A 21,231-nucleotide genomic window follows, 5' to 3' on the forward strand; every position below is an offset into this window, starting at 1 on the left:
GGAGACTCCGACTGTAGCCATTTTTCTACTGGATGGATGAGGTCATAGAACTGCTACCAAAGCAATTTGCCTAAAGGTAAAGTTAAATTTGTAATTTGTTGCGCTGGTGAAGTGCAGGCAGCAGCACCCAGCCAGGACAATATCTTCTGCTTTATTGGTGTATAGTAATGTGCCTCCACTGCTTTCAGGTTAAAGGACATCCGTCCGAGGTGAAAATAAATTAATCAGATAAAGAATTGTATCTGTCCTCTTCCTACTAAAATGACTTTTTTTTTAGTTATCCCATAGTTTAATTTTATAGTTGAATCTACTTTTTAAGTTTTTACTGTATCATGGCCTCTTCTCAATTACACAGTCATTGAATTATGCCAGAGATAAAATCTATGAACTATTGATCGTTTTTATCTCTTTCTTGCTCTACAAAGCCATTTACTGCCAGGAAAATGTTTCATGGCTGCAATTCCTTATCAGTGAGGGTTACGCTGTAGTCCGACCCGGTCCCGACCCAGACAGAAACGGTCACTTGCATACCTGATTTTTAACTCTTTTAGGCAGAGAAAGAAAAAAAGGAACACAGCATAGTTATTTGTGTGCTTGGCGCTGTACATACACATGTCTATTTCATCATGCCACATGTCACCTCGGTTGTCCTTTAAGATAGTGCTTCTGGGACACAACTGTCCACCAGGGGGCTCCAGTCCTGCCCATTGTTGCTCAGGTGTGCACTCCCTTTCTGTGCTGTTATTATTATTTTTACAGCGCCAACATCTTCTGTAGTGCTGTACATAGTACAAAATAAATAGTGGGGAGCATGGTTACATAAGACATTCAGAACTCCATACCACCCAACTTTTTGAGATAAGAAAGAGGGACACTTAAGCCATGCCCCTGCCACACCCCTGACCACGCCCCCATCACATCCCTAGTCAGGCATGCCATAAAGATTGCATAAGAAAAATATGTTGTTTTATACTTCAAACCACACTGGTCCTTTCTATCCTGGTTCATTTTCCTTCATATTAACATTTTAAAATTAGTAATACATCTAAAGGATGGGAATAAAGTTTAGAGTCAATCAAATACATTTTTTTTTTAGTAGAGACATATATATATTTTACATAGAAAGAGGGACAAAGTCCTGAAAGATTGACAAATGAGGAGGAAAGAGGGACAGAGGGACAGGACTCCCAAAGAGGGACAGTTGGGAGCTATGAAAGTCTAAGCTGCCAGGACATCTGTGCCTATAATCTCCCATGATGTAAGTTGGGGCGTGGTGCCTGATAAGTTATCATTTAGCTACTGCAAATTCTTGTTATACTGCTTGTTACTGATATACTAGAATTTTGACATTCAGCAAATGTGTTTTTGTTCACCATTGTTCAACTCCGGTTAGTAACACAAAGTACTGTAGCATTCATAAAGCGAATGACTGTAGGGTGCATATGCTCATGTTTCCACAAGATGGCGCACTCGCTCATCATCCGTGGAACGCATAGAGAGGAAGTAGTGCTGATTCCCAGTTAGAGGTGAAGTGGGAGGAAGTAGAGACTGAGAAGACATTGCTGGGACTGGCAGCAGAGAAGGTAATAATATATTTTTGGTTATACTTACACATACACAATACGCAATACACATGAAATCAATAATTCCCGGTCACCACCCCTTTACCAGCATTATGTACAGATGTAACTGACCCATTACCTTCAGTCTCTGAACCAGAGGAGCTTACACTCTAATGTCATCATCACAGTCACACACTTTTATAAATGTTAATTTATTGATATAGCTCTGACATATTCCACAGCGCTGTACAGGGGCCACTGATCCCCTCCCATCATATCTACACCACAGGAACCACACACTAATGTCCTTACCACAGTCACACACTACTATTATTATTATTATTACTATTATTATCATTATGTATTATATATTTATATAGCTCTGACCGATTCCACAGTACTCTACAGAGATCACTGATTCCTTGCTATCCGTTTCTGCACCAGAGGAGCTTACACTCTAATGTCGTCACCACAGCCACACACTATTATTATTATTATACAGTTACATAGCTCTGACATATTCCACAGCGCTATGCAGAGATCACTGATCCATTCCATCAGTCTCTGCACCAAAAGACCTTACACTCTAATGTCCTCCTCACCACAGTCACACACTATTATTATAATACATTTATATAGATCTGACATATTCCACAGGGCTGTACAGAGATGACTGATCTGTTCCCATCAGTCTCAGCAGCACAGGAGCTTACACTCCAATGTCCTCATCACAGTCACACACTGTATTAGTATACATTAGTATACATTTTCATAGCTTTGACATATTCCACAGCGCTGTACAGAAATCACTGATCCCTTCCCATCATCTCTGCACCAGAGGAGCTTACACTCTAATGTCATCATCACAGTCTCACACTATTATTATTATATATTTATATAGACACCAGGAAACGCTATATGGGGGAGCGAGGGGGACCACCAGACACCAGGGAACCTACATAAGGATGGGTGGGAGCACTAGACTACCAGGGAAAACTTTATAAAGAGGGCTGCCATTAGATCACTGGGAATTACTGGGGAGATGAGGTTGTTAGAACACAAGGGAAGGCTGCAATGAGCACAGCATAGAGATCTATGAATACTTTACCTACTTAACTTTGGGGGACTCCTGCTTATTGATCTGAAATGCTGCCTAAATATGTTTAGGGAATGTGCTGCCTAATTATGTTTCTTTTATGGGAAAACACTACCTAATGTTTTTCTGTGAGGGAAACACTTCCTAGTGAATTGGGGCCCACATTCTACCTACAGTAATTATGTTTTTGTGAGGATTGTTGCCAATCATGTTGCACACGCTGCTGAATAGTATGTTTTGGGGGAACATGCTGCATAATTATTGTGTGGGGGATTTTTCTGCTTAAATATAATCTAAGAAGCGGTTACTGTGGGAAACATCTGCTGGTACTTGCATTTCTTCAAGGAGAGGGTAGAAATAAGTACATTTGGCTGTGCGAAAAATATATAATGACAACACATGATCACACCTCCTCCTCCATGCTTCATGTTGGGAACCAGGCATGTAGAGGCCATCCATTCACCTTTTCTGCATCGCACAAAGACACGGTGGTTGGAACCAAAAATCTCAAATTTGGACTCATTAGACCAAAGCACAGATTTCCACTTGTCTAATGTCCATTCCTTGTGTTCTTTAGCCCAAACAAGCCTCTTTTGCTTGTTGCCTGTCCTTAGCAGTGGTTTCCTAGCAGATATTCTACCCTGAAGTGCAAAACAACAAAAGGAGACGGCACACTACTGGCTGCAAAAATATTTGCTGTATTGAGTGGACAAACACTACATGTTACGGATCCAGCGATCCTTCATCAGGTGTCAAACAGCAATGAAAGGTATATACACATGTATAAATACACCCAACGTGCAAGCACCCCACCCATCCAGGCTCCACCCTCAGAGCCATTAACTCTTAAGTCTCAAGTCTCTAAAAAGTCAAAAAGTTCATATGGCACTCCTTCACGGCTACCAAAAAACAAACATCAATAACTGACCGTAATCCAGGCACTTCCGATAAAGGACTACCATAAGACCACCTGTAGAAAAACACGTAATAAATCAATATATGCTGCAATAAAAAGATACACGCAGGTCACATTGCACTTCTGCTATAAAAAACATTTGAGTGGCAACCTCTCATTCATCCCCCTAGGGGTCACTACGTCCAAGGAATAGATCCACCTTGCTTCTTTTTGCTTCAACCTCTTTTCCACATCACCCCCTCTGCTAGACAAAGTCACCGCTTCCAAAACGCACCAGCGTAATTGTGCGGCATTGTGCCCTGCTTCAAAAAAATGTCTAGCCACCGAGGTGTCGTAATTCTTGCGTTCTCCTTCGGCATATTTTGTGATAGCACGTTTGTGCTCCTGTATGCGGGTCCTAACCAGTGGTCGAGTGGGGCGTGAACGCGGGTGGACGACGTTCACAAACCTTTTCTTCAACGTGAACGCCGTCCACCCTGTCCCCATTTCCTGGTTGGCGGCGCTGGCAGTTGGGCTACATGCAGAACAGCCGCAGCGGTCATGTGACCGCTCGGCGCGCTGGGCACTTCTCTCCCGGCTTCTCCCCTCCTCTAGTGGGCGGAGCCGGAGTGGCAGCTGAGCTGCGGTCATGTGACAGCTTAGTCACATGACCGCTCGGCGCGCCGGGCATTTCTTTCCCGGCTTCTCCCCTCCTCTAGTGGGTGGAGCTGGAGCCGCAGCGTAATGACGGCCGCTCGTGTAATGCGGCGTGACGTCTTACCTCCCAGGCCCAGCCCAGCCCAGCCAGGCTAAGCCCAGCCCAGCCCAGCAGCCCCCAGCGCCATTTTAGCCACACAGGCAGAGAGAGCAGACAGACAGAGAGAGACAGTCTGCTGCTCCTGAGCTCTAGTGCGACACTGCGACTGCGAGTGATCATCTGTTCATTCATTACCTGCTACTAGGCTAGCTAGCCTGCCCTATTTGCTCCCTGAGACGAGTCACTGTCTCTGAGTCTGAGAGTGACCCAGTCCACACTCCTCCAGAGAGTCTTCTTACCGGACTGACTGACTGCAGCACTGTCAGTCACAGAGACAGTGTGTGTGCCAGGCCTGCTAGTACAGACAGGACTCAGCAGGAGACTTAATTTAACTCTGCCTGCCAGTGCCAGTCCAGCCAGATATAATACCAGACCAGTCCATTACCACCCACCAGTCAGACCAGTGTCAGTGTAATTATTTGCCTGATAATATTATTGACCTCCTGCTACCTGCTTTCTCCAGATATTTTTGTCTAAAAAGTGACCACCTGTGACCTGTCACCAGATATATTGTCTAAAAAAGTTACCTGCTGCTGCTGTCTCCAGATATATTGTCTAAAAAGTGACCTGCTGTCTCCAGATATATTGTCTAAAAAGTGACCTAATTTCTCCACAAATATTGTCTAAAAAGTGACCTGCTGTCTCCAGATAGCACCACCTTGCTCTTGCAGGCCAGGCCTGCTAGTACAGACAGGACTTAATTTAACTCTGCCTGCCAGTGCCAGTCCAGCCAGATATAATACCAGACCAGTCCATTACCACCCACCAGTCAGACCAGTGTCAGTGTAATATATTGCCTGATAATATTATTGACCTCCTGCTTTCTCCAGATACTTTTGTCTAAAAAGTGACCACCTGCTGTGACCTGTCACCAGATATATTGTCTAAAAAGTGACCTGCTGTCTCCAGATATATTGTCTAAAAACTGACCAGTTGTCACCAGATATATTGTCTAAAAAGTGACCTGCTGTCTCCAGATATATTGTCTAAAAAGTGACCTGCTGTCTCCAGATATATTGTAAAATAAGTGACCTAATTTCTCCACAAATATTGTCTAAAAAGTGACCTGCTGTCTCCAGATAGCACCACCTTGCTCTTGCAGGCCAGGCCTGCTAGTACAGACAGGACTCAGGAGACTTAATTTAACTCTGCCTGCCAGTGCCAGTCCAGCCAGATATAATACCATTACATTACCACCCACCAGTCAGACCAGTGTCAGTGTAATATATTGCCTGATAATATTATTGACCTCCTGCTTTCTCCAGATATTTTTGTCTAAAAAGTGACCACCTGCTGTGACCTGTCACCAGATATATTGTCTAAAAAGTGACCTGCTGTCTCCAGATATATTGTCTAAAAACTGACCAGTTGTCACCAGATATATTGTCTAAAAAGTGACCTGCTGTCTCCAGATATATTGTCTAAAAAGTGACCTGCTGTCTCCAGATATATTGTAAAATAAGTGACCTAATTTCTCCACAAATATTGTCTAAAAAGTGACCTGCTGTCTCCAGATAGCACCACCTTGCTCTTGCAGGCCAGGCCTGCTAGTACAGACAGGACTCAGGAGACTTAATTTAACTCTGCCTGCCAGTGCCAGTCCAGCCAGATATAATACCATTACATTACCACCCACCAGTCAGACCAGTGTCAGTGTAATATATTGCCTGATAATATTATTGACCTCCTGCTTTCTCCAGATATTTTTGTCTAAAAAGTGACCACCTGCTGTGACCTGTCACCAGATATATTGTCTAAAAAGTGACCTGCTGTCTCCAGATATATTGTCTAAAAACTGACCAGTTGTCACCAGATATATTGTCTAAAAAGTGACCTGCTGTCTCCAGATATATTGTCTAAAAAGTGACCTGCTGTCTCCAGATATATTGTCTAAAAAGTGACCTGCTGTCTCCAGATATATTGTCTAAAAAGTGACCTAATTTCTCCACAAATTTTATCTAAAAACTGACCAGTTGTCACCAGATATATTGTCTAAAAAGTGACCTGCTGTCTCCAGATATATTGTCTAAAAAGTGACCTGCTGTCTCCAGATATATTGTCTAAAAAGTGACCTAATTTCTCCACAAATTTTATCTAAAAACTGACCAGTTGTCACCAGATATATTGTCTAAAAAGTGACCTGCTGTCTCCAGATATATTGTCTAAAAAGTGACCTGCTGTCTCCAGATATATTGTCTAAAAAGTGACCTAATTTCTCCACAAATTTTATCTAAAAACTGACCAGTTGTCACCAGATATATTGTCTAAAAAGTGACCTGCTGTCTCCAGATATATTGTCTAAAAAGTGACCTGCTGTCTCCAGATATATTGTTTAAAAACTGACCAGTTGTCACCAGATATATTGTCTAAAAAGTGACCTGCTGTCTCCAGATATATTGTCTAAAAAGTGACCTGCTGTCTCCAGATATATTGTCTAAAAAGTGACCTAATTTCTCCACAAATTTTATCTAAAAACTGACCAGTTGTCACCAGATATATTGTCTAAAAAGTGACCTGCTGTCTCCAGATATATTGTCTAAAAAGTGACCTGCTGTCTCCAGATATATTGTCTAAAAAGTGACCTGCTGTCTCCAGATATATTGTAAAAAAAGTGACCTAATTTCTCCACAAATATTGTCTAAAAATTGAACAATGAACAAACGAAAGCAAAATATTACTGATTTTTTTTCTAAGATTTCTAAGAAATCCCACACTGAGTCTGCAAGTTGTTCATCACAGATTGAACCTCTGCTTCAGCAAGATGACCCAGTATCAGAAACTACACCAGTCAGTAATTTGGACGTAATTACCAGTGATGTGGCTGAAGATACAGCTGCTGATATCAGTGAGAGAATTATTCTACCAGAATGCTGGGACCACAATCACTGGCTAGTGGTTAAAATAAAGTACCCTTGGCTATTTGTAGAAAAGGGCCTTTTGGGATGCACTGTATGTCGTGAGGTTAAACACCTTGGAGTGTCTATTGCGAATGGTCTGTCTATTTCAAAAGAATGGAGCACTGGTATAATTTCTGCACATGGATTGAACAAAAAAGACATGCTGACATCACTGCGTAAGAAAATACATAGGCACAAGGTTTCCGAATCACACAGAAAGGCAATAGATATTCAAGCTGTATCTAAAAAGCAGATACTGCAATCCAATATTGAAGAACAGCAAAAGCATAAATTTGCAACCACCTCTAAAGTGTTCCGCATTGCCTACTATTGTGCAAAAAAAAATCGCCCTTACACAGACTTCCGTGATCTTGTTAGCTTGCAAGCTGCAAATGGTACAGATGTGGGACGTATTCTTCATAGCGAATATACCGGTGCGCAAATAATAGATTGCATTGCCAGTGAAATGAGGAAAAGGCTATGCCAGAAAATTGTTGAACAGGCTCCAAAACTGTCATTGTTTATTGATGAGTCTACTACAGTTTCTTCACAGTCAGTGTTAATTGTTTATATTCGTACCACTATTAATGAAAATAAGCCAGTCACTTTTTTCCTTGATTTGCTTCATTTGCCTAAAACTGATGCCCAGTCAATTGAAGCCACTCTTCTAACTTGTCTTGGTAAACATGGGTTCAATCATGAGTTTCTTAAGGAAAACCTGATTGGGGTTTGTAGTGATGGTGCAAGCGTAATGCTTGGAAGAAAGTCAGGTGTTCTAGAACGACTCCGTGCAAAATATCCAATGATTGTGAAATGGCACTGCTTATGTCACAGGCTTGAATTGTGCATTGCAGATACAGTTGATGCTATTCCTGGACTTCACCATGTAACCTCTTTTTTTGAGAAGTTGTATAGTGTGTATCACCAGTCACCAAAAAACCTATCAGAGCTCTCTAAATGCGCAAAAGAATTAGAAATGCAAATTCTTAAAATTGGAAAGGTTTTTACAGTTCGGTGGGTTGCTTCCAGCCAAAGAGCTATACGGGCAGTTTGGGAGTCATATCCTGCATTACACAGCCATTTCATACAAGCAAGCTCAAGTTCTGCTCATAACAGTAAGCAGAAATGTGTATTTAGTGGCCTTAACAAGGTCCTGACATCAGCAGAATATTTGGTAAACCTTGCAGGGGTTGCAGATGCTGTATATGAAATGGGAATCCTATCTGAAGCCCTACAACGTGATGACATCACACTGCCACGGGCCTACCAGCTCATCAATAGGTCAGTTCGTGCAATTGAAAAGTTGAAAGAGAAGCCTGGCAAACACCTGAAAGAAGCACTGGAATCTGTAGAGAAAGGGAATTTCAAAGGTGTTATCATCAATACAGAAAGCACCAAAGGCCAAGTAAAGATAAATCTCCCCCAATTTTACCAGTCTTTAGTGGATAATTTACGTTCCAGACTATATACCTCAACTGCAAGCAACAGACCTTTAAATTCATCACAGACCGATGATTTTGAAACTCTGGTCTCTGAACTTGACATACTGAATTGCCAACGCTGGCCAATGAATGTGGAAAGCCCTTGGACTGAAGGAGAAATAAAGCTGGAACAATTGTGTAAGAGATTCCGAATCCACTATGCATCCATTTGTGAAGGTTTCAGAGACTTCATTGATAATGGTGGTGAAGAGGTTCCTGATAATCTAAAACCAATTATGACAGCAGTGAACAGCCTTCCAGTGACATCCGGTGATTGTGAGAGGGGATTCAGTACGATGAATTTAGTGATGACACCCATTAGGAATATGCTTGGCATTGAACGCTTGTCTTCGCTTTTATTTATTAGTCTCCTTGGTCCTCCTGCAGATGAATGGGATCCTTTACCCTATGTTAAAAAATGGGTGACCACACATCGCAATGCAGATGACTCTCAATCTAGAAAAGTTCAGCATGAAAACCATGGCCGCCGTTACTCTAGTTTATGGTCTGTTTTCTAAAGGACTGTGTTCACGGTTTATGAGCACTAATCGTTTCCCTGCATATTAAGTAACTTTGTTTTACAACGTGTTACTTTTTGGAGATCTTCCAATGTAAAATTAATGTTGCACTCATTTGTAATTAATTAATATATATATATATATATATATATATATATATATATATATACATACATTGGGATGCAAAAGTTTGGACAACCTTAGTCGTCATGATTTTCCTGCATAAATGTTGGATGTTACGATAAAAAATGTCAGTTAAATATATCATATAGGAGACGCACACAGTGATATTTGAGAAGTGCAATGAAGTTTATTGAATGTACAGAAAGTGTGCAATAATTGTTTAAACAAAAGTAGGCAGGTGCTGGTGCATACATTTGGCCACCACAAAAAAGAAATGTCTGACTGTTCTCACCATATAGCGCTACTATCTATACAAGATTTTTCTTGGTCTGCCACTTCGAGCTTTAACTTGAACTGAGCCTGTGGTCTTCTATTTCCTCAACATGTTCCTAACTGGAAAAAGACAGCTGAAATCTCTCAGACAGTTTTCTGTCTCCTTCCCTTAAACCATGACAGTAAACAATCTTTGTCTTCAAGTCATTTGTGAGTTTTTTTTAGACCCCCATGTTGCTACTCTTCAGTGAAAATTCAAAGAGGAGGGAAACTTATTATACTTGACCCCCTTAAATACTCTTTCTCATATTTGGATTTACCTGGGTATGTAGGCAGGGGTGACTGAGCTTACCAAGCCAATTTGAGTTCCAATAATACTTGTAAAGGTTTTGGAATGAGTAAAATGACATCAGTGTCCAAATTTATGCACCTGCCTAATTTAGTTTAAACAATTACTCCACGCTTTCTGTAAATCCAATAAACTTAATTTCACTTCTCAGATATCACGCTTTGTGTGTCTCCTAAAGTTTAAAGCTTTCAAGGTTTATATCTAACTGACATTTTTTATCGTATCTATCAACCAATGATTTGTACAATAAAATCCTGACAATTAACAAGGTTGGCCAAATTTTCGAATCCCACTGTATATATCCTTTTTTGGGGGGGGTGGGGAGTATGGGGGGTGGCATCCGTGGCTGGGGTGAGCCCACTCACTACTTTTTCCAGGACTATGGCCCACCCATGACCACGCCCATGACCACGCCCACATTCTGCTGCATGGCCACGCCCATTTTTAGTGTCGGGGTAGAGTCCACCCACCTTTTTTCCCAGGACTAGACCCCTGGTCCTAACTGTTCTGGTGGTTTCTCCCAAGTACATGAGCCCACATGGGCACTTAAGCCCATATACTACCCATGCTGTGGAGCAATAATGTCTACCTTTAATGGCAATACGCTCACCTGTGTGCGGGTGACAAATTCTGTCACCCCTAATAATGCCACTACACACATTGCAATTCAGGCAGGGAAATGTCCCCGCCCTCCCTGTGACAATATTGCTCTTAACGGAAGATACATCTGTGCGTCTCACTCTGTCATAGATGGTGGTACCCCTTCTAATCGAAAAGATTGGTTCCTCCTGAAATAAAGTTCCCAATTCTTTATCGTTACTTAATAACGGCCAGAACCTGTGTACAGTGTTCTTAATCAATTGTGTGTTTTTACCCAAATTCGTGACGAACGGGATCTTATTAGGGGCCCTTGTCCTTGCTCTCTTGTTGAGTAAAGTGGACCTGTCAATAGCCATAACTTCCTTGCTAACTGCTTCCACCTTTTGTAAATTATAGCCCTTTTGGGCAAACTTGGATGTCAACTCACTGCTTGCCCTCACAAAATCCTCTCTCTTGGTGCATATCCGTCTCGCCCTTAGGAACTGCCCCTTAGGGATGGCTCTCACGACGTGACTGTGATGATGGCTGTCAGGACGCAACAAATTGTTGCGATCCGTGGGTTTGCGGTACAATTTAGTAACAAATCTGCCATCAGCTATACTCAGGGATACGTCCAGGAAACTAATTTTTCCTCTGGATGTCTCAAGGGAGAACTTGATGGTGGGATGGGCTCGATTCGCTTCATCGACCATCTTAAGTAGCAGTTCCTCCGGGCCCTTCCATAAGAACAATATGTCATCTACAAACCGAGAGTAGTGAAATATGTGTGGCATATACTTAGGATTATTCAAGAACATGGACCTTTCCAGTGATTCCACAAACACATTAGCTATCGATGGAGCAGCCGGTGAACCCATGCTTGCCCCCTGTCGTTGTATATAAAAATGATCATGAAATTTGAAATAATTCGATTTTAGTACCAATTCTAAAATATCAAGCAGAAAGTACACCATCCCATTTGGGAGGCTAGTTTCAAGCAATCTGTCCTCAATCACCGCTATTGCCTCATCCTGAGGTATAGCGGTGAAGAGGCTTTGTACGTCAAGACTGCAAAAAATCATGTCATCGGGAATATCATTCAAAGCTTCCAGTCTCACTAGCAAATTGGTAGTGTCCTTCAAGCAGTGGGAAAACGAGGACACAATGGGTTGCAAATGGACATCTAAAAACCCTGCTAAGGGGTATAGAACAGACCCCCTACTGGAGACGATGGGACGTCCTGGGGGATTGATCAATTCCTTGTGTATCTTCGGCAGTAAATACAGCACAGAAGCAGGCAAACGAGGAGGAAAGACTGGTCCCAACAAGCGGATTCCATTCCTGATGACATGATTTTTTGCAGTCTTGACGTACAAAGTCTCTTCACCGCTATACCTCAGGATGAGGCAATAGCGGTGATTGAGGACAGATTGCTTGAAACTAGCCTCCCAAATGGGATGGTGTACTTTCTGCTTGATATTTTAGAATTGGTACTAAAATCGAATTATTTCAAATTTCATGATCATTTTTATATACAACGACAGGGGGCAAGCATGGGTTCACCGGCTGCTCCATCGATAGCTAATGTGTTTGTGGAATCACTGGAAAGGTCCATGTTCTTGAATAATCCTAAGTATATGCCACACATTTCACTACTCTCGGTTTGTAGATGACATATTGCTCTTATGGAAGGGCCCGGAGGAACTGCTACTTGAGGTGGTCGATGAAGCGAATCGAGCCCATCCCACCATCAAGTTCTCCCTTGAGACATCCAGAGAAAAAATTAGTTTCCTGGACGTATCCCTGAGTATAGCTGATGGCAGGTTTGTTACTAAATTGTACCGCAAACCCATGGATCGCAACAATTTGTTGCGTCCTGACAGCCATCATCATAGTCACGTCGTGAGAGCCATCCCTAAGGGGCAGTTCCTAAGGGCGAGACGGATATGCACCAAGAGAGAGGATTTTGTGAGGGCAAGCAGTGAGTTGACATCCAAGTTTGCCCAAAAGGGCTATAATTTACAAAAGGTGGAAGCAGTTAGCAAGGAAGTTATGGCTATTGACAGGTCCACTTTACTCAACAAGAGAGCAAGGACAAGGGCCCCTAATAAGATCCCGTTCGTCACGAATTTGGGTAAAAACACACAATTGATTAAGAACACTGTACACAGGTTCTGGCCGTTATTAAGTAACGATAAAGAATTGGGAACTTTATTTCAGGAGGAACCAATCTTTTCGATTAGAAGGGGTACCACCATCTATGACAGAGTGAGACGCACAGATGTATCTTCCGTTAAGAGCAATATTGTCACAGGGAGGGCGGGGACATTTCCCTGCCTGAATGGCAATGTGTGTAGTGGCATTATTAGGGGTGACAGAATTTGTCACCCGCACACAGGTGAGCGTATTGCCATTAAAGGTAGACATTATTGCTCCACAGCATGGGTAGTATATGGGCTTAAGTGCCCATGTGGGCTCATGTACGTGGGAGAAACCACCAGAACAGTTAGGACCCGCATACAGGAGCACAAACGTGCTATCACAAAATATGCCGAAGGAGAACGCAAGAATTACGACACCTCGGTGGCTAGACATTTTTTTGAAGCAGGGCACAATGCCGCACAATTACGCTGGTGCGTTTTGGAAGCGGTGACTTTGTCTAGCAGAGGGGGTGATGTGGAAAAGAGGCTGAAGCAAAAAGAAGCAAGGTGGATCTATTCCTTGGACGTAGTGATCCCTAGGGGGATGAATGAGAGGTTGCCACTCAAATGTTTTTTATAGCAGAAGTGCAATGTGACCTGCGTGTATCTTTTTATTGCAGCATATATTGATTTATTACGTGTTTTTCTACAGGTGGTCTTATGGTAGTCCTTTATCGGAAGTGCCTGGATTACGGTCAGTTATTGATGTTTGTTTTTTGGTAGCCGTGAAGGAGTGCCATATGACCTTTTTGACTTTTTAGAGACTTGAGACTTAATGGCTCTGAGGGTGGAGCCTGGATGGGTGGGGTGCTTGCACGTTGGGTGTATTTATACATGTGTATATACCTTTCATTGCTGTTTGACACCTGATGAAGGATCGTTGGATCCGTAACATGTAGTGTTTGTCCACTCAATACAGCAAATATTTTTGCAGCCAGTAGTGTGCCGTCTCCTTTTGTTGTTTTGCACAGTATTGCGGCTGTGGGAGCAATCCAGCCGAGACTAGGCACCGGCAAGTATCCAGGTTTGATAAGCCTGGGTTACCGTTTGTCCAGCTCTACGTACTTTATTGATTCTACCCTGAAGGCCTGATTCACACAATATCCTCTTAACAGTTGTTCTAGAGATGTGTCTGCTGCTAGAACTCTGTGTGGCATTGACCTGGTCTCTAAACTGAGCTGCTGTTAACCTGCAATTTCTGAGGCTGGTGACTCGGATGAACTTATCCTCCGCAGCAGAGGCCACTCTTGGTCTTCCTTTCCTGGGGCGGTCCGCATGTGAGCCAGTTTCTTTGTAGCGTTTGATAGTTTTTGAGACTGCACTTGGGGACACTTTCAAAGTTTTCCCGGACTGACTGACCTTCATTTCTTAAAGAAATGATGGCCACTCAGAGCCGGATTAAGGCTAAATGGGGCCCTAAGCAAAGTAACTGATTTGGGCCCCCCCATCATGTCGTAATAGAATCAGAAGATGCAGCTGCACAGCAATATGTTGCACACACCGGGCAGCCGAGCTACTGGTTGCTATGGGCAACAGCACGCTTTCCTGTGTGGGTGCACAATGCAGGGAATAGCAGCGGCAAAATGCAGAGTGAGAGATGAATGGCTGGGACATTTGCACTCAGGGGCTGGGGCACCCCTGTGAAGAGGGCGCCAGATATCACAGCAGCAGCACTTCCCCCCTGCATCTCCAGCCTGGCAATAGCAGAAAGCTCTGGACACCGCCAAACCGGAAGCCGTTCCCCAGACAGAATTACATAACCACTCCCACCAACGAACAACCAATTTCCTCCAAAAATAGACAGCCACCATGCAGCCTCCATCCCAGTGAATACGATAGTCCAGCAGAGAAGGCAGCCGCAGTGGGGGAGAATGACAGCACCAGATGAATCACATTCACCTATTGCGATCCAAGCAATAGAGGTCCCGTCATCCGGAGCCCATCTGTCTCCTCTAGAGTGCTGCCGCTCTGTTACTACTACTATTGCTACTTCCTACTTCATGTCTGATCTGAGAATCAGGAAGTTCAGAGCGAGCGGCTGCACTGTAGAAGAGACAGATGGGTTTCAGATGACGGGATCTCTATTGCTTGGATCATGGATAGGTGAGTGAGCGTTTGCCATCTGCTGCTATCATTCTTGCTGCAGCTGTGGTTCTCTGTGGGAAGGGAGGGTGGAGTGGGCAGCGGCAGAGCGCACAGTAGCAGGAGGGGGACCTAGGAGGAGAGCCTGGCTCTGAAGACAATCAGCAGCGCACGGCATCATTTGACAAGACAAGACAAATAACATTTATATCGCGCTTTTCTCCTGGTGGACTCAAAGCGCCAGAGCTGCAGCCACTAGGACGCGCCCTATAGGCAGTAGCAGTGTTAGAGAGACTTGCCTACGGTCTCCTACTGAATAGGTGCTGGCTTACTGAACAGGCAGAGCTGAGATTCGAACCCTGGTCTCCTGTGTCAGCGGCAGAGCCCTTAAAGGGACTCCAAGCAGTGCCTGTGGATATGCCTTTAACCTCCTTAGCGGTAACCCCGTGTGTGACACGGGGTAAGCCGCTGGAGGGTGCCGCTCAGGCCCTGCTGGGCCGATTTACATAATTTTTTTTTTGCTGGACGCAGCTAGCACTTTGCTAGCTGCACCAGCACCCCGATCGCCGCCGCCGCGCACCCGATCGCCGCTATCCGGTGCGGCGCGCGCCCCCCCCCAGACCCCTGCGCTGCCTGGCCAATCAGTGCCAGGCAGCGCCAAGGGGTGGATCGGGTCTCCCAATGACGTCCCGACGTCGGTGACGTCATTCCGCCCCGTCGCCATGGCGACGGGGAAAGCCCTCCAGGAAATCCCGTTCTTTGAACGGGATTTCCTGATCGCCTATCGCCGGAGGCGATCGGCGGGGCTGGGGGGATGCCGCTGAGCAGCGGCTATCATGTAGCGAGCCCTCGGCTCGCTACATGATTTAAAAAAATAAAAAATAAAAAAAAACTGCTGCGCTGCCCCCTGGCGGTATTTTTCATACCGCCAAGGGGGTTAAGCATACCCACAACTAATTCATTACATCCTCACACCTACCAGCATGATGTTTGTAATTATATCCCCCTGGGTTCCTTATATTTCATTGCATTGTGCTGAATCGAGCTGCCAACTTTGGAGAAAAGTCGTCCTGTGGCCGTGATTTCAATTGCGAAAATATCGAAAACTAAAAGGCATAGAGCAGCTGTTTATATATCATTGGAAAGAGGAGAAAGAGAGCTTTAAAATGATATGAATCTTTCCATAGCTACTGCACTGCTCAGAGTCCCTTTAACCATTATACCATCCAGCCACCGCTGACTTTGGAGAAAAGTCGTCCTGTGGCAGCGATTTCAATTGCGAAAATATCGAAAACTAAAAGGCATAGAGCAGCTGTTTATATATCATTGGAAAGAGGAGAAAGAGAGCTTTAAAATGATATGCATCTTTCCATAGTTACTGCACTGCTCAGAGTCCCTTTAACCATTATACCATCCAGCCACCGCTGACAGGATGGCAAGGGCTGGTTTATGTGCTAATGGGGCCCCTTTGACTCTGAATGGGGCCCCAAGCGACTGCTTTTGTTGCCTGGTCGGTAATCCGGCCCTGTGGCCACTCGTTTTTCTTTACTTAGCTGCTTTTTTTCTTGCCATAATACAAATTCTAACAGTCTGTTCAGTAGGACTATCAGCTGTGTATCCACCTGACTTCTCCACAACGCAACTGATGATCCCAACCCCATTTATAAGGCAAGAAATCCCACTTATTAAACCTGACAGAGCACACCTGTGAAGTGAAAACCATTTCAGGTGTCTACCTCTTGAAGCGCATCAAGAGAATGCCAAGCAATGCAAAGCAGTAATCAAAGCAACAGGTGGCTACTTTGAAGAACCTAGAATATGACATATTTTCAGTCGTTTCACACTTTTTGGTTATGTACTATACTTCCACATGTGTTAATTCATAGTTTGGATGCCTTCAGTGTGAATCTACAATGTTCATAGTCATGAAAATAAAGAAAACTCTTTGAATGAGAAGGTGTGTCCAAACTTTTTGTCTGTACTGTATATGATTTAACCACACCTATTTCAATTACACCACGCCTCTTCAGAAATTATTGTGGATGTACCGCCCCTGCTTGTCTTTTAAATCTCTTAAGTAGGTCTCCTCCACTTTTGGGTTGTAGGCCAGATAATGTTCTGCTTTGACACAGAACAATAGGAAAAAGCATTCACTGTAATTGTCTCTTTCAAATATCGCTCAAAATCTTACAGATCAGTTAATTCTCACTTTATATTTTACCTGCAGAGAAGATCTTCCTGTACAGACAGAATCACCCAGAATGGAGAAGGATCACAGTCAAATGACTGAGAGGATATTAAACCTCACCCTGGAGATTATCTACCTGCTGACCGGAGAGGTGAGGAGGATTCTGGGAGGTCACATGACTTCACTTTAATCTGGTTTACATAAAACACACACCTCACTGGAGAGGAGGTTACTAATAGATAATATAATTTGAAGCAGTTTGTTTTAGTGCACACCCAAACTAGGCACCCCATAGCAGTAATGTTACACTGCGCGGGGTGTGTAAGGGTAAATAGGAGATCCGGCGACCGCTGGACCCCAAATTACTCCTCCCTCTAAGTTGCTATGACTCAGAGGGGAAATAGTATTTAATGCCGCCTGGGATTTGAGTGGCAGTAGGGTGAGCTATCATTGGGCTCACCCTGCACCCAGCTCACCGGTGGCTCATAGACGCGTATGCGTATGACGTTACTATAATCACTTTCGGTAAAACACATACCTAAAGGTGCCCATGAATTACTTGCTTTTCCATTCAGAGATTAGGCAATTGACTTTATTGGCGATTGGAATTACTTTCGATCGGCCACACTGTTTTCAAACACTGCAAGCAAGATCTTGGTGTTTCTCCCTCACTAATTGATCTGAGCGTTGTGTCTCCATAATCCGAAAACAAAAATTAATTCTGTGCTGATCAAAATCATGTAAACATTAACCGATTCCTTTATCATCAACTGATATTTTCCATCCTGTTCGATCGATAAACGCTGTCGATTCGGTTAGATATCAGCCAGTTTGCTTCGATTAAGCATAATGGAACACACTAGATTCTCCTTCGATTCAATAAAATTATAAAACAGGAAAATTGATCGACTGTGAGTAATGCATGGGCACTTTAACCAGAGGGCGTCTTATGGCTTAATGAACATACACTTGACCTGAGAGGTTTGGAGGACTCTGGGAGGTCACATGATGTCATGCTTATCTCTGTTGATAGAACACACACCTGGCCTTAGAAGTGAGGAGGACTCTGGGAGGTCACATGATGTCATGCTTATCTCTGTTGATAAAACACACACCTGGCCTTAGAAGTGAGGAGGACTCTGGGAGGTCACTTGACTTTCCTATTATCATATCACTACTAATAACACACACCACACCAGAAAGGTGAGGAGGATTCTGGGAGAGTCACGTGACATAATTCTTATCTCTATTATTAAAACATAAACTTGACCAGAGAGCTGAGGAGGTTCTTTAAGGGTCACAGGACTTTTCTGTTGATCTTTTGATGCAGAGTTTTCCTCCAGTGAAGTATGGAGGTCATGTGACCATCACAGTGCCCCCACCTCATTCCCTGGTATCAAAAAGAAACAAGAACAAAGAGAAAATTCTGGATGTCATCAACAAGATCACTGATCTGCTTGCAGAAGAGGTGAGCAATGCTCGGGTGTTCCTACATTTATATATTCCCCTACATGGTAATGGTTTATTACTCACATTTTCTAGGATTTCTAATGATCTCTGTTGTTATTATTTGTGGAATTAGGGTGAAGAACTAATTGATATAAAAGTTAAAATGAAACAGGAACAAGAAGACATGAATGTGAGGAGTGCTGAGCAACCTACAAAGCAGGTTGAAATAATCAGGACACTTAAGGAAGAAGAAACATATGTGAGGGATGATCACCAGTCTATGGAGAGAGAAGAAATCGTGAGGTCAATTAAAGTAGAGGAGTTTCCTCTAGATATCGACACTGGTGAGTAGTCCGAAAACTAATAGCCCTTCCGGCAATTGTAAAAGGGAAACCTGCTTTATGGAATGACAGACAGCCTATTGGGCCAATCAGAGTGCAGGAATCAGGTCCTTTAATGTGACTGGACCTGCTGGTGCTCAGGGTGGGAGGAGTGAACCCGCTATGTTGTTAGAGTTCGCTATGCTGCAATTCAGCAGCATAATGTGCGCTGAGTGCCCGCTCCCAGATTATGCTTGCTATGCTGCCAATAGCACGCGTGGCTTGCAGGGACACTAGATTACGGGCCTCTGATTGACTAGCGCGTGTAACAGCAGATAACTCACACTGTTATGCTACACTAAGTTTATTGAATCAAGCCCCTTGTGAGCAGCTTTCTATTTAGACAGGAGTTATTCTCACCAGAGACATTGAATCCTGCTGAAAAACTCCTCTACTTTCTTCCCAACAGATGGACGGTACATACGGAATACCTCGGAGGGACAACTTATTTTATCTCCCGGTGACACTGCAGAAGATAATGGCATTACACAATTATCTACAAGAGCAAATCCCATTACTTTAAATATACATCACAGAATTTACAGTTCAGGTGAAATAGATCCCTCTAATTCTGAGGAACCTTCTGACAGATTACATACTATTCCACCAGACATCCACAGGTCTCCAGGTCCTTCTAATCTGGGAAGAACTTCTGTTCCATCCGATAATGGCGTAATTAGGAATGATAAATTAATTCCATATTCAGACCTTGGCCAAAGTATTGTGTCTAAGTTATCTTTTGTTGAACAGCAGAGGACACAAATGCGTGAGCGGCCATTTTCCTGCTCAGAGTGTGGGAAATCATTCAGAACAGAGTCAATATTTCTTAGGCACCAGAGCATTCACACTGGGAAAAAACCCTTTTCGTGTTCAGAATGTGGCCGATGTTTTTCTGACAATGAAAGCCTCGCTGCCCACGTGAAGGTGCATAGTGGGGAGAAGATGTTCTCCTGTCCACAGTGCAGAAAATGTTTCAGTCAGAAAAAGACACTGCTTACACATCAGAGGAGTCATACTGGCGAGCGTCCATTTACTTGTTTAGAGTGTGGGAAAGGCTTCATCAAAAGAGCAGACCTTCTGAAACACCAGCGAATCCACACTGGCGAGCGTCCTTTTTCATGTTCAGAGTGTGGGAAGAGGTTCAACCAGAAGGGAAACCTTCTTGTGCACCAGCGGATCCACACTGGAGAGCGTCCTTTTTCCTGTTCAGAGTGTGGGAAGGGATTCACAGAGAAGGGAAATCTGCTAAAACACCAGCGGACCCACACCGGTGAGCGGCCTTTCTCCTGTTCACACTGCGGAAAAGGCTTCACAGAAAAAGGCCACCTTCTGACGCACCAGAGGATCCACACTGGTGAGCGTCCTTATTCGTGTTCTGATTGTGGGAGGAGCTTTACAACTAAAGGAACGTTAGTTCTGCACCAGAAGACACACGTCCGCTGATGCCGCAGACAGACATCTGTGGCCACTACGACATTTGAACTGTTCTTAGAAGAATTGTTCGATAAAGCTGGGGAGTTTTTATAAGCCCAGTCCACCAATGGCAGTGTCAACTTTTGGCTCACTGTATCTCTTAGGGGCTCAGACTGTGACAGATCCTGGATGCACACCCAGGGTCTGGTCACGCCCACTTTGAAGTTTTGTCCAATAAGTGTTCTGCTTTCAGGACTGTGTAAGAATCAAATGGATGGCTTAAAAGATTCACTGCTTTGAAGTTAATCACTATAACCTTTTATGTTTTTGAATGTTTGCAAACTGAGGTCTGATGCCACCACTATTGAAGACAACAGCATAAGGTATCCCCATATATAGTGAAGGTGAAGTCCGCACAATGTCGGTAGAAGTAAAATTGCTTTATTGAATCAGGCACATATCAAGCTAATATCCAAACACCACATGCTGACATGTTTCGGATGTAACACCGTCCTTAATCATAGCATAGGTACAAATTGACAAAAGTGACCCATATATAGAACGGCGCCACACCCAGTAACAAGTGCACACAAACCCCACCCACAAAGGAGTGTACATAAAAACTGAGGAAACATCCTCAAATCAGTATCATAAAATCAATACATAGAAACATAGTAAATATGTAAGAACATATGATTATACATGGTACAATATAATGCAGCAATGCATAGAACAGATGTCAGAATGATATAAGAATAAATAAACCAAGGGCGCCACACTCGTACTGGACATTAGATACAAAATAGGTACCCTGACACAATTAAAAATGGGCGTGCCCATTCATATTCACAAATCCGCAATTACAAATACAAATGCTGTAGAGTCCTGCTGACAGGCTGCGTATTGCTTGTGGGGGTGTGGCAAAGGT

General features: G+C 43.5%; 1 protein-coding gene across 1 annotated transcript in view; it reads left to right on the forward strand.

The window, feature by feature from the left end:
• Nucleotides 1-1,530: 1,530 nt before the first annotated feature.
• LOC137536962 (zinc finger protein 271-like) overlaps nucleotides 1,531-21,231 on the forward strand; it is a 34,593-nt gene continuing 14,892 nt past the window's right edge. Inside the window, exons 1-5 of the mRNA XM_068259128.1 lie at nucleotides 1,531-1,583; nucleotides 17,101-17,212; nucleotides 18,392-18,529; nucleotides 18,644-18,854; nucleotides 19,300-20,324. Of these exons, the coding sequence (XP_068115229.1) occupies nucleotides 17,135-17,212; nucleotides 18,392-18,529; nucleotides 18,644-18,854; nucleotides 19,300-20,324 (1,452 nt within the window). The 5' untranslated portion in view covers nucleotides 1,531-1,583; nucleotides 17,101-17,134. The remainder of the gene's footprint in view (nucleotides 1,584-17,100; nucleotides 17,213-18,391; nucleotides 18,530-18,643; nucleotides 18,855-19,299; nucleotides 20,325-21,231) is intronic.

The sequence above is a fragment of the Hyperolius riggenbachi genome, chromosome 10, assembly GCF_040937935.1.
Source record: "Hyperolius riggenbachi isolate aHypRig1 chromosome 10, aHypRig1.pri, whole genome shotgun sequence".
NCBI classification, from domain to species: Eukaryota; Metazoa; Chordata; class Amphibia; order Anura; family Hyperoliidae; genus Hyperolius; species Hyperolius riggenbachi.